This window comes from Lycorma delicatula, chromosome 1, assembly GCF_047948215.1.
Source record: "Lycorma delicatula isolate Av1 chromosome 1, ASM4794821v1, whole genome shotgun sequence".
NCBI classification, from domain to species: domain Eukaryota; kingdom Metazoa; phylum Arthropoda; class Insecta; order Hemiptera; family Fulgoridae; genus Lycorma; species Lycorma delicatula.
Window position 1 is genome coordinate 60,656,057 of NC_134455.1, and position 13,596 is coordinate 60,669,652.

The 13,596-nt window shown below is 27.6% G+C and overlaps 1 protein-coding gene across 5 annotated transcripts in view; it reads left to right on the forward strand.

The window, feature by feature from the left end:
• The window catches only part of Zn72D (Zinc-finger protein 72D), a 116,817-nt gene that overhangs the window by 24,499 nt on the left and 78,722 nt on the right, over window positions 1-13,596 (forward strand). For 4 of the 5 annotated variants that reach the window (XR_012755047.1, XM_075355284.1, XM_075355295.1 and 1 more), the window contains exons 4-5: window positions 5,748-5,962; window positions 10,714-10,806. Coding sequence is in view for 4 of the 5 variants with exons in the window: in XM_075355284.1 (XP_075211399.1) it covers window positions 5,748-5,962; window positions 10,714-10,806 (308 nt within the window). In the remaining variant the exon portion in view is untranslated. The remainder of the gene's footprint in view (window positions 1-5,747; window positions 5,963-10,713; window positions 10,807-13,596) is intronic. The other variant, XM_075355312.1, reaches the window with a different exon arrangement.

Here is a 13,596-nt window from a genome sequence, read left to right on the forward strand (position 1 = left end):
GCATTATTATCCATTGTGTTGCACTTAGACATACATTTTGATAGTGTTATTGCTGTTATCTGTAAACAAAAAGGCATTCATGTTCATCTTGATTGGTATAAATCTTACTACTGCTTTAAATGATTCGTAACTTCTTCAGTTGTTCAATACAAGAGCACTTGTAAATAGCCTTAGAACTGCTTTTGTAAAATACTAATTGTAGCGTATGGAAGATCATAATTCTTGCTAAGCCTTTACCCTTATTTCTTACAACTGATATCCTTGCACATAAAGAAAGGTTTGTGGTGTTTCATTCTTAGAGATATTATAAATGAGTATTTTATAAAAAGGTTTCATTGTATGAATAGAAAAAACATGAAAGAGATAACTAATTTTTATGGTTTTGAAAAGCCATTTTTCTGGTCATTGCTATATTTTTGGAGATTGCCTACGTAATTTTATAATAGCTAATAATTTTCATGCAGTAAACTAAACCATTAGTGTTATTTTCCAAAAAAATTGGATGTTTGGGATTTCATGAAATCCAATTACAAGTTGGGGCACATTGCTATACTACAAACCAGAATTTGTTCAGAACTTATCAGATGATTTCAAATGAAGGTTCTTGGTAAAAAGGACATTCTGTAGCATAAGGTTTTAAAAAAGCGTGAAGAATAGGAATAAACCAAAAATGTATATGTACACAAATAATTTTTGGCTGGAATAATAATGAAAATATTTATGCCTTATTCAATAATGTTTTTATATTGTTTTTTTTTTTTTTTAATACACTAGATTTTTATCCATATGTGGATATTATATTAATACAAACTGTATTTACAGTTTTAAAATATTTGTAAAAGTATAATTATTTTTAATTTTATTTATTAAACTTTGATATTATTTAGTTCCGTAATGATTCAGTAGACAATGATGATACTACTCAGCTCGCTTCGATCATCAATGATGAATAAACATGTTCCCTATAGATTTATCAACTGAGTCTACTGAGTCGTTAGTAATTATTCCTTTATTTCTTTTTTTTTCATTTTTCGTAAAATTATCTGTAAAAATCTGTCTGTGGAATATTTTGAGAGAAAAATGTACATCATTATGTTGCATTATTATCCATTGTGTTGCACTTAGACATACATTTTGATAGTGTTATTGCTGTTATCTGTAAAAAAAAAGGCATTCATGTTCATCTTGATTGGTATAAATCTTACTACTGCTTTAAATGATTCGTAACTTCTTCAGTTGTTCAATACAAGAGCACTTGTAAATAGCCTTAGAACTGCTTTTGTAAAATACTAATTGTAGCGTATGGAAGATCATAATTCTTGCTAAGCCTTTACCCTTATTTCTTACAACTGATATCCTTGCACATAAAGAAAGGTTTGTGGTGTTTCATTCTTAGAGATATTATAAATGAGAATTTTATAAAAAGGTTTCCTTGTATGAATAGAAAAAACATGAAAGAGATAACTAATTTTTATGGTTTTGAAAAGCCATTTTTCTGGTCATTGCTATATTTTTGGAGATTGCCTACGTAATTTTATAATAGCTAATAATTTTCATGCAGTAAACTAAACCATTAGTGTTATTTTCCAAAAAAATTGGATGTTTGGGATTTCATGAAATCCAATTACAAGTTGGGGCACATTGCTATACTACATACCAGAATTTGTTCAGAACTTATCAGATGATTTCAAATGAAGGTTCTTGATAAAAAGGACATTCTGTAGCATAAGGTTTTAAAAAAGTGTGAAGAATAGGAATAAACCAAAAATGTATATGTACACAAATAATTTTTGGCTGGAATAATAATGAAAATATTTATGCCTTATTCAATAATGTTTTTATATTGTTTTTTTTTTTTAATACACTAGATTTTTATCCATATGTGGATATTATATTAATACAAACTGTATTTACAGTTTTAAAATATTTGTAAAAGTATAATTATTTTTAATTTTATTTATTGAACTTTGATATTATTTGGTTCCGTAATGATTCAGTAGACAATGATGATACTACTCAGCTCGCTTCGATCATCAATGATGAATAAACATGTTCCCTATAGATTTATCAACTGAGTCTACTGAGTCGTTAGTAATTATTCCTTTATTTCTTTTTTTTTTCATTTTTCGTAAAATTATCTGTAAAAATCTGTCTGTGGAATATTTTGAGAGAAAAATGTACATCATTATGTTGCATTATTATCATTGTGTTGCACTTAGACATACATTTTGATAGTGTTATTGCTGTTATCTGTAAACAAAAAGGCATTCATGTTCATCTTGATTGGTATAAATCTTACTACTGCTTTAAATGATTCGTAACTTCTTCAGTTGTTCAATGTTAAGAGCACTTGTAAATAGCCTTAGAACTGCTTTTGTAAAATACTAATTGTAGCGTATGGAAGATCATAATTCTTGCTAAGCCTTTAACCTTATTTCTTAACAACTGATATCCTTGCACATAAAGAAAGGTTTGTGTTTAATCATTCTTAGAGATATTATAAATGAGAATTTTATAAAAAGGTTTCCTTGTATGAATAGAAAAAACATGAAAGAGATAACTAATTTTTATGGTTTTGAAAAGCCATTTTTCTGGTCATTGCTATATTTTTGGAGATTGCCTACGTAATTTTATAATAGCTAATAATTTTCACGCAGTAAACTAAACCATTAGTGTTATTTTCCAAAAAAATTGGATGTTTGGGATTTCATGAAATCCAATTACAAGTTGGGGCACATTGCTATACTACAAACCAGAATTTGTTCAGAACTTATCAGATGATTTCAAATGAAGGTTCTTGGTAAAAAGGACTTTCTGTAGCATAAGGTTTTAAAAAAGTGTGAAGAATAGGAATAAACCAAAAATGTATATGTACACAAATAATTTTTGGCTGGAATAATAATGAAAATATTTATGCCTTATTCAATAATGTTTTTATATTGTTTTTTTTTTTTTAATACACTAGATTTTTATCCATATGTGGATATTATATTAATACAAACTGTATTTACAGTTTTAAAATATTTGTAAAAGTATAATTATTTTTAATTTTATTTATTAAACTTTGATATTATTTGGTTCCGTAATGATTCAGTAGACAATGATGATACTACTCAGCTCGCTTCGATCATCAATGATGAATAAACATGTTCCCTATAGATTTATCAACTGAGTCTACTGAGTTGTTAGTAATTATTCCTTTATTTCTTTTTTTTTCATTTTTCGTAAAATTATCTGTAAAAATCTGTCTGTGGAATATTTTGAGAGAAAAATGTACATCATTATGTTGCATTATTATCATTGTGTTGCACTTAGACATACATTTTGATAGTGTTATTGCTGTTATCTGTAAACAAAAAGGCATTCATGTTCATCTTGATTGGTATAAATCTTACTACTGCTTTAAATGATTCGTAACTTCTTCAGTTGTTCAATACAAGAACACTTGTAAATAGCCTTAGAACTGCTTTTGTAAAATACTAATTGTATTGTATGGATGATCATAATTCTTGCTAAGCCTTTACCCTTATTTCTTACAACTGATATCCTTGCACATAAAGAAAGGTTTGTGGTGTTTCATTCTTAGAGATATTATAAATGAGAATTTTATAAAAAGGTTTCCTTGTATGAATAGAAAAAACATGAAAGAGATAACTAATTTTTATGGTTTTGAAAAGCCATTTTTCTGGTCATTGCTATATTTTTGGAGATTGCCTACGTAATTTTATAATAGCTAATAATTTTCATGCAGTAAACTAAACCATTAGTGTTATTTTCCAAAAAAATTGGATGTTTGGGATTTCATGAAATCCAATTACAAGTTGGGGCACATTGCTATACTACAAACCAGAATTTGCAATTAGACATACATTTTGATAGTGTTTGTGTTTTAATTTAAATTCCGTTAAGTTCAAAGTATGTCAGCTAAGAAATTATAATAGGTTTAATTAATTGCCTGTATTTATTATTAAATACTGTATTATATGTAATAAAATACATATGGGTTTTTTGAATAATTTTTTTAAATGTCATGATTTTTTTTTTTAATTGATATTGAATTGCTATTTTTTGTTTTCCATTTTATATGTATTGGAAGTTTATAACAAGATTTCTTCATCTCAAAAATGTTTAGTTATTATTGATTTTAGCACATTCTATATGCAAGAGCTGTTCTCATATTTTTCTCAAGGTATAAAATGCCATTTTCAAATAAAACTAGTACATAATTGCATTCTCTTAATACAATATGTTTATTTCAGAAAATAAAAAAAAATATTAAATTCTGTAACATTTTTTTCATATTAATTATTTCAAGTAAAGTAAAAAAAATGGAAATAAATTTTGTACCTTATTCTAATTTTACTTGCCTTAACTTTATAGGTTATGTGTTATCCAGAAGATTTAGTTGTAAGAATTTCAAAATGCAATGTACTATTATTTAAATCATTATGAGAAATTTCAGTATCAATTTTTATTTACTTAAATCACATATGTCTAAACAACTACGTGCGCTAATAAAGTAAATTTAATAATTCTCTTTTAAAAAAGAATCTTCTCTGGTAGTACTCTTTAACAATCCTCCACATATGTTAATAATACATTTAAACGGCAAAAGAAATTATTGGCATTTTATACTAGTATTAACAAAACATATATAATACATGCGCACACACACATACCACACACATATATAAAACCCAGTATGTAAGTTTTAATACAAACACCACATATAATTATATAGACATAAATGCACACTAATACATAAAATAATTAATTTCTATTTACAACTGAATGTAAAAATTAAGATGAATAAAAATAATTTAGTACATTAGGTTAAATATTAAGAATATGATTATATGAATACATAGCCAGTAGGATTACCGGTGACTTCATATCCACTTTCTAAGTTTGTTGGTACCTTCTGATAAACATTTTGAATGTAGTATAGTGTTTATTTTGATATTCTGGTCACAAATATTTGATCAACCAAAGTGACACTATTGCATTTTATTTTTTGCAAACCTTCAGCAGAGTTAAGTAAAATATTTATTACCACCATTCATCTTATTCTATTACAATTCTAAATATATTGGTGAATTTAATGACATTCATCTCTCTAAAACGCAATTTTACTTACATACAGTGATATTTTTGTCTGCCTGAGATATATAATAATTTTATATTTACTATGTTTTTAAATTTTAATGAATTTTTATCCAAGCTGGCTTAGGTCTTGAATAAACATTTTATTGTTTAGTAAGTCGTCTGCAAACAGCGACTGCATTTTGAGCTACAGTGTTGATGTTAAGCTAATGGGATAAAATTAACTTCAAAAGAGGATAAGTTGATAATAAAATATTGTTAGTTTGGTTATTGTATATCCCAAAACATACAATGTAAACTTCAATCTTAAACATGACATTTAAACAATTAAGTAAACATTACATGTTACAGTATGATTATTATTTCACCTTGTATTAAGATAGTCAACTTAAAGTATTTTAATTGCATTAATTCAGTTGAATTCAGTGGCTGACTTCCCAAAATTAAGGAAAAATTATAGAAGTTCAGTTCTTAGTTAATTAAATATTTCTCACTGAATTATTCACTCGGGTTTGAAAATGTTAATACTTTGAAATATTTTAATTGCCCATAAATATTTTAGCAGTTGAAATTTTCTTTTGAAATAATTTTTTTTTAAATGTTTGTTTTGTAGAGTTAAATTTTAATTTTTTTGTAATTTGCAGCAGCTGCAGCTGCGGCTGGAAAGGCTCAGTACAGTGCAACGTATTCTGCACAGACTACACGTAATTCTACTCAGGTGCAAGCACAGAAAGCAGCATCTTATAGCACAGGTACTACTGCATATACTGCCCAGCAAGCTCAGCCTACTAGTAACTACAGTTCTGCATCATATTCAACACCTCCAATATCACAACAGCCACAGCCTACCCAGAACAAGGTAATATTTATTGTGCTTACTAAATAAATATTTGTGAATCTATCTTAAAATGGACATTTCAGGTATCCAAGATGCTGTGACTTAATGAAGATAACAATTTAGGATTGGTTCCTGTTCATAAAATTGGGAATTAAGAATTTTTGTTATATAATTGCCAACATTTGCTTTGCTGCTTATTACAGATTTAACTTGTGCTATTGTTATAGTAAATTAGCTTGAGGTCAAAGATTTAATAACTGTTTTAATCTACTGAAAGCCCTTTGGGATTGTAGTCAAAACATTTAGAGAAAATAGATCAAGATAAAGAATGGGTGAATTGTTTTCAAAAAAGCCTAAAAACTAGAAGTAACAAAACAAACAGAAGTACCTTCAACAAAATGACCCAAAATAAAGATGCCAAGATGGAATATGTGAAATAAAGTAGGAAAGTGTGTAGAATGGTGACAGGGACACTGAACAAAATTTCAAGAAATTTCTAACTAATTTCAGTGCACAGCTGTACTATTCCCCTGGACAATTGCAACTTATTGTATTGAACCACATCCAACTTTGATTTGACTGCCATGCAGCATACAGTAGTAATAGGATAATAGCTGGTGGGAGAAATCAAAATTTTTAGTATTTGTATAGCACCTCCCTTACTCCAGACCATGTGCTAGGACTGTGACAGATGTAAAGTGCACGTCAGCTGCATGAAAGCGACTAATTGTCCATCTGGTAAATATGCTCTTTGCTTCATTTTTTTTACGCATATTTGATTTTTTTCATTTTTATTTTGCTTAACGTACTAACTGATTTTGTTGGGCATAAATTTGATTAAATCTTAGAACACTTGGGCATTGATGAAGTTCATAATGTCCCTGCACAAGTATTATAGTTGTCCCAGCGAATTTACAAGCATGTGCTGACATCTCATTATATTATTATTTTCCAAAACATTATTTTTGCATGTAATTATTATTTTTATTTAAATTTTCAACTTAAAAACAGTACAGGCACCCAAGCAATACATTTATGTTGTGTTCAATTCTTTCCAGTTGATTGATTAAATGTATAAAAATGCTTTATGAATTCAGTCTTGTAAACAATAATGATTCCCTAACCAATGACTAATGCTCTGATTGATGAGATGTACAGGCCTATAAAAATTTATACATGCAGTTAGAAATGATGTCTTTTGTCATGATTATATTTAGATCCGTCATTCGTAATACACAATCTGTGTATAAAGAAATAAATTTAGTCCAGTTTATATTGTGTTCAGTGAAGGTATTCGGATAGCTTTTATGTGTGGCCATATTATTTTATAATTGCTCACTGTTTTTCACAAACTTTTTGTAATATATTATTTATTTGTTTATTTTTGTTGGTGTGGTATTAGTGCGGTTTGTTATGGCAGAATTAAAATCGTAGTTAAAAATGAAAAAAAAAGACTTGAAGTTATCAATAATGTTTGATTTTATAAAAAAGAAGCTGTAAAAGTAAGTAAATTAACTGATGACAAACATAATTGACATTCAAAAATCCGAAGAAAATTGTTGCTGTTTGTGGGATATCAAGAACACAAGTTCAAAAACTTAGAGGAGAAAAAATCAACGAACAACCCAATCGTGTTCTTTCAGCAGCATGTTTAAAATTAAAAAGTATAAATGATGTTCAAAAGTTTTTAGTGGACTGGACAGTTTTGATTTAGGTGTAGTTAAAAGAACAGTTAATGAATTTCATTCAAAGAAGAATGAATTGCCTACTTTAAAAAAAAAGGCAAGAACTCCAGTCATATAGATTTTAAAGGCAGTGAATCAACTTTGGGTGTTATTTTGAAAGAGTTAAGTTTCGAATGGCGGACAGAAAAATAAAATTTTTGAGAAATCCGATATCAGGTGGAAAAGAATTGAATATTTGCAGGTAATGGCTAAGTACAGACAAAGCAATGCTACAATTGTTTATTTGGATGAAACTTACATTTTTAGTTCTCATTGTTTGACAAAGTTGTGGTCTGACTGTATTGTTGAGGGACTTTATTTGCCGATTAATAAAGGTGACCATTTAATAATAATTCATGTTGGAGGAGAGATCGTTTTATTCCGAACGCATTACTAACTTGTAAAGCCAGTTCGAAAAGTGGTGGCTACCATGAAAACGTGAATGCAGACAATTTCATGAAATGGGCTCATGAAAAACTGATTACAAATATTCCAACAATGTTAGTAGTTGTTGATAATGCCCCTTATCCAATACAGTTATTGATAAAGCACCAAATTCTAACTCCAGAAGAAAAGATTTGAGCGATTGGATGGAAAAAACCCATATTTTGTATAGTTCAAAAATATTAATAAAGTTACATAAAACTAAAGTACAAAAATATCACTTGGATAAACTTTTGAAAAAACATTGGCATCGTGTTCCTTAGACTCCCACCATATCATCCTGGTTTTAATCTGATCGAGATTGTATGGTCAGTTGTAAAAAGACATATGGCAAGTCATACCACAACGTTTCTTTCACAAATGTTGAAAAATTAACTACAGAGAAAATTAATTCCATAAATGAAGATGACTGGAAACCCTATTGTGAAAAAGTATGAAAAACAGGAACCACTGATGAAATGACACGTTTAGACTGTGATAGTGAAAGTGAAAATGAAAATGAAATTGAAATTGAATCGTGATAGTATTGATTGTTTAGCAAGGATGGTGTTAGAAGGTTGAATTAGATGCATGAAGAAAATTCAAGTAAGTTTGTGTTTATTATTAAAAATTAATAATTTAGTACAAATAAAGGTTATAAAAGAATTAATTACATATTGTTTATAATTAGTAAATGTAAATATGATGGTTGTTACCGTGTATAATATATAAGTAATAATTCGATTTGATATGTGGATTTAATGTTTTTAGGCAGAGTAGTAATATGCGCAGTCTGCTCGTGATGTCACAAAGCTTGTACATTGGCTGGGCCTAGTATACCTGTTAAATTGCTGCATACCATATAAGTTACATGTGATTTCAGCTACCTTAGTGAAATGAGGTTGTACTGAAATTTTTCGGATGTTATTTAAGGGGCAGAATTAGTGATTCTTTTGATTTATGACGTGAAATATTTAATAGAATAGGTTCCAGAACTGTCTGCAGTAGTTTTTGAGAAATCTAGGGAGAAAAACCAGTAAATTGTGCATTATACATGGTAAAAAATGAGCCCACCATTTTCAACACATTTCTTTTTTGTTGCTCTTTATTTTCTTCAGAGCTTCCTCAAAAACCTTCGCTAACAACAGCACAATTCACAGTAACCGTTAATACTTAAAGCATCTTTTAGAATGACTTAAATACTAATATAGTATATTGTGCATTGTTGATCAGCTATTACTTTATTACCAACTTTGAAATAATAGTTTTTCAAATAATTTCTTTTATTAATAAAAAAATTATCAAAGTAATTTTTATAAATATTGTTATGGAATTTTTAAAAAGTTTTTAACTGTAAATCTTGTTTTTACAAATTTTTCACATCACCGTAAATGAATTTGTTTTTTTTTTACATTAAATAATTTAGCTTATGTTAAATAACATTTCTGACAAATGCAATATGTACTGTTTTTAATGAAATTAAAATTTTTCTTTTTTATTCAACTTATCTTGCTCAATTTTGTTCAGAATTAAATTTTCTACAAATTTCAACGTTTTATGTGTTGTTTATTATCCTTTTTAAAAAACTTATTGTATGCAAAACATAAAAAACTGGGGGTTTTATCGTAATTTATTGGTTTTCGCCCCAGATTCTAAAAACTACTGCAGATACCGTTCTAGGACTTCTTTTATTAGATTTTTCAGGTTAAAAAGCATAAGAAATCACTTCTGCCACTTAATTAATGTCCTAAAATTTTTAGTATGACCTAATTTCTCCCAAGAGCTGAAATCCACGTGAAATCTTTCACTAGCTGTAACTTTCAAATGAAACATTTTCAATATATATCTATATGAACTTTTTACATTATTTTCGTGAGTTGTGAGTAGAGTAGGTTATGAAAGTCTCTAGAAAAAATCATGATACACCTGTATATATTTTAATTTGAATTCATTTTCAAATATCAAAAGTCATAGATAACAATTATTTTTGTTTAATTTTTTACATTAATATTAGTCCTACAATATTAGATATTTTTACAAGCATACTTTTGTACATTTTAAATATCGATGAATATTTTTGACAACAAATAGCTTTAAAAGCATCTTGTTATATAAAAGATGTTTAATTTTTAATTAATTATTCTCTTATAATTTAATATAAAAAAAGTTAAAAAAAAATATTTCATAAATAAACCACTAAAGCTTTCTTTTATTTCTTCAATATATGTAACGTCATTCTATATTTGTGTCCGTATATTTATAAAACAGATACCTGAGGATGTAATAAAACTTAGAAGATTACAAAAATTTAAATATTAACAAAATAACTGAGTGAGAACCTAGTAACAAGATTAAGTATATTATAGACATGAACTGTATATATATTCTTGCTGTTTGCAAGTGGTTTTATTTGAAATAATGTTTTAATGAAATGGAGGAAGTCCAGAATGATGTTTCACACATGCTAGAGATGGAAAATATACAAATTAAAAAATAACATTGCTGTATTGGCAGGTTTTTTGAGCAATTTTGAACCTAATAAAACAACTTTACTATATTATCATACTCTGTTGATATTAAAGTAAGTCTTGATTTTTTTCTTTATCTTGTTTTTGTTGTATATAGGTTGTTGGTGCTACACTACATAGAAATTTGAGTACTGTTGCTGAATATACACAGCCTACACAGCAAAGACAGGCACAGACATTTGCCCCAAAAGTATGTGTTTATTCTCTGCTAGATATTTTTGAAGATGGTTTTAGACCATCAAAATTTTTTTCACTTAATCTGCAAATACATTATAAAAATAGAATGTCTAAAATTTTATAGTCATTATTATTACGTATAAGTTAGAACTAAGCATGATGTTTATAGCCCTCAAAAATACAAAATATATACAGAAAAAAATTAAAAATGTAATTTTACATAATCAGTAATAATGCCTATACTAAGAAGTACACTCCTTATTTCAATAACTTTTAACTATAGTGTGCACTACTTAAAGATGCCTTTCTGAAAACAGAAGTTAGATGAAAAAAGAGAATGAAAAAATGTATTTTTGTAGGCTTATTAACCCTTGTTTTCTGAATTTATTTTAATAAACTATTCCTATTAATAAACTATTTCTTGTACGAAGTAATGGAAGTATTATTGTGATCGCAAAAAATTTCGGATTTCAGATTTCAAAAATTTGGATTTTGGGCTTTTTCTTAACTGCAGTAATAATAAGCCCTCATTTAGAGTTTTCAACGATATATCATAAAGTGGTACTTATTTTCATTGGTTTCACAGTTTTAGTCAAATAAAATCTTAACAAGGAGAGTCACATCAGACTTTCCTTCTTTTCTTTTTTTTTTTTTTTAGATATACTGATTTATTAATAATTTTTAACCTTCGATTGTGAAAAAAAAAGAAAAAATATCAGTAGTTATTAATGAAATAGAATATTTTATGTACTTTTCATTTTAAAAAAATGTGTATATGCAATTTAATAGGTGTACAAGGAAGTCTTGTGATGCGCATATCAGATTTTTAACCGCGCTGCATGTATGGTTTCACTTCAACAGGTTGATTGTCATGAGACATCAGATGATCTCAGTGTAATGTTAAACTTAGATGAAATATTATTGTTTGTTTTATTTATATATATATTTTTTTAATATAAAATTACATATTATTTTAAAGATAAAGTTCTGTATATTTTTGTGTTGTATATAGCGCAGAAGTTTTTCTGTATATTTGAAATTAAAGAATGTTTTTAAATCGCCAAATAAAAGCAAAATAAACATAATTAAAAAGTGTTGTAATAAAATGTGAATTAATTTTGGTTGTTTACTGACTGTTTAGTTAGATTTTAAAAAGTTTTTTAAAAATATTAAGTCAAATTTTACTTTAAAAATCCAATTCAAGGTATAATTTTCAATAAAATGTGATTTTATTACAAAAGAGAGTAACTTTTAATAATGTTTGTTAAAAAAAAATGTATAGCAATGAATAAAAATAGTATTCAAATAATTCTGGAGTTGTAGAAATAAATACAATTAGTTGTTGGCAAGTAAAAGATATAATTCAATTAAAATATGTTAAACATTCTGAGACATCAATTGGTGTCTTATCCATGATTGCTAAGAGACATTAATTGATGTCTCAACTTTATTTTTGAATATTTTAAAAATATTTAAAGTTGCAAAGTAAGATTAGTATAAAAAATTAGTAATAAGGTAACAAAACCTTTAATGAGATTGAAAAAAATGCATCACTGATGATATTTTTTAGCAAAATAAGTATAGCACCCTTGGAAATTTGCATTTTTAAGTGTTGGCAGTCGACCTTTTAAGAGTATGTACATAAGAGTTTTAAGAGTTTGTCAAAACTGAATCTGTCATGTGAGAGAACTTTATTTTACTATGAGATGAATCTAAAACAGTCACTTAAATATCCTTTGTAGATTGCACTTTTGCACAAGTTAAATGTTGGCTGTAGAAGTAAAAATTTATACTGTTAAAATAATTTTTCTAAAATTATTCCATAGCTTACTTAAAAATAAAGATTGATTAGAGCAGTTGCTTGAAAATATCTTTCTTTAGTATTAGATTTATAATAAATATAATGTATATTTATACATGATTGAGTCAATAAAATTAATTTTTAGTATTTTACACATAACAGATTTCAAGAAATAGTGGTGGCGTCTTGATTGTTTTCATTACGTGCAGTAATGTTGACTAGATTTTGAGCAATTGACACACCATTAGTTCCTCATTCATACTCACATTTTGAAGTGTTAGTTTTTCTCCATTGACTGGAACATTTCTTTGGAATTAGTCCCATCTAATAAAAATTAAAATGTTTATAATTATCTTGTTTATTTAATAACAGGTGATTCAAAAAGGACTTCAAAACTTACAAAGCATATAAAAATTTATTGAGATAACTTAAATATTCGGTTTAGGTCTCATTCGTAGCAAAACACAAAGTTTTGACTTAGTTCATCAGTACCAAATTCATTCACCAGTGTTCTTAAAAATGGATACATTTATTGGTGGGGATTGTGAGTGTTTGGGTTTCATGATTTGCAGACAGCAACTGCGGCTCATTGTAATTTTTGTGAAGAGTGGTAGGGAGCCTCCTAGTAGGCATTCAATTTATTCTTGGTACCACTTGTTCTCTTAAAATATACAAAATCACCAGGAGAGCCATATATCCCTGAAGCTGTTGTGGAACAACTTAGGAGAAAGCTTTTGCTTGCAGTCTGAAGAGATCAACTCTGAGAAATTTTCTCCTCAGTTAGATGATGACCAAGATTGATTATTTGCGCTCTGATTCTGATACAGAAAATTCTCTGGACTGTGAAGATAATGATTCTGAATTTGTGAATTTGATTCATGAGATAGTGAACATCATTCAGTTCTGTCAGTTCGAATTTATAGGGTAGAAATAAATGTAGAAGGTATTTCAGATATGTCATAATATTCTGCCTACAGAACATAGTGAAATTAGTCAAATCTC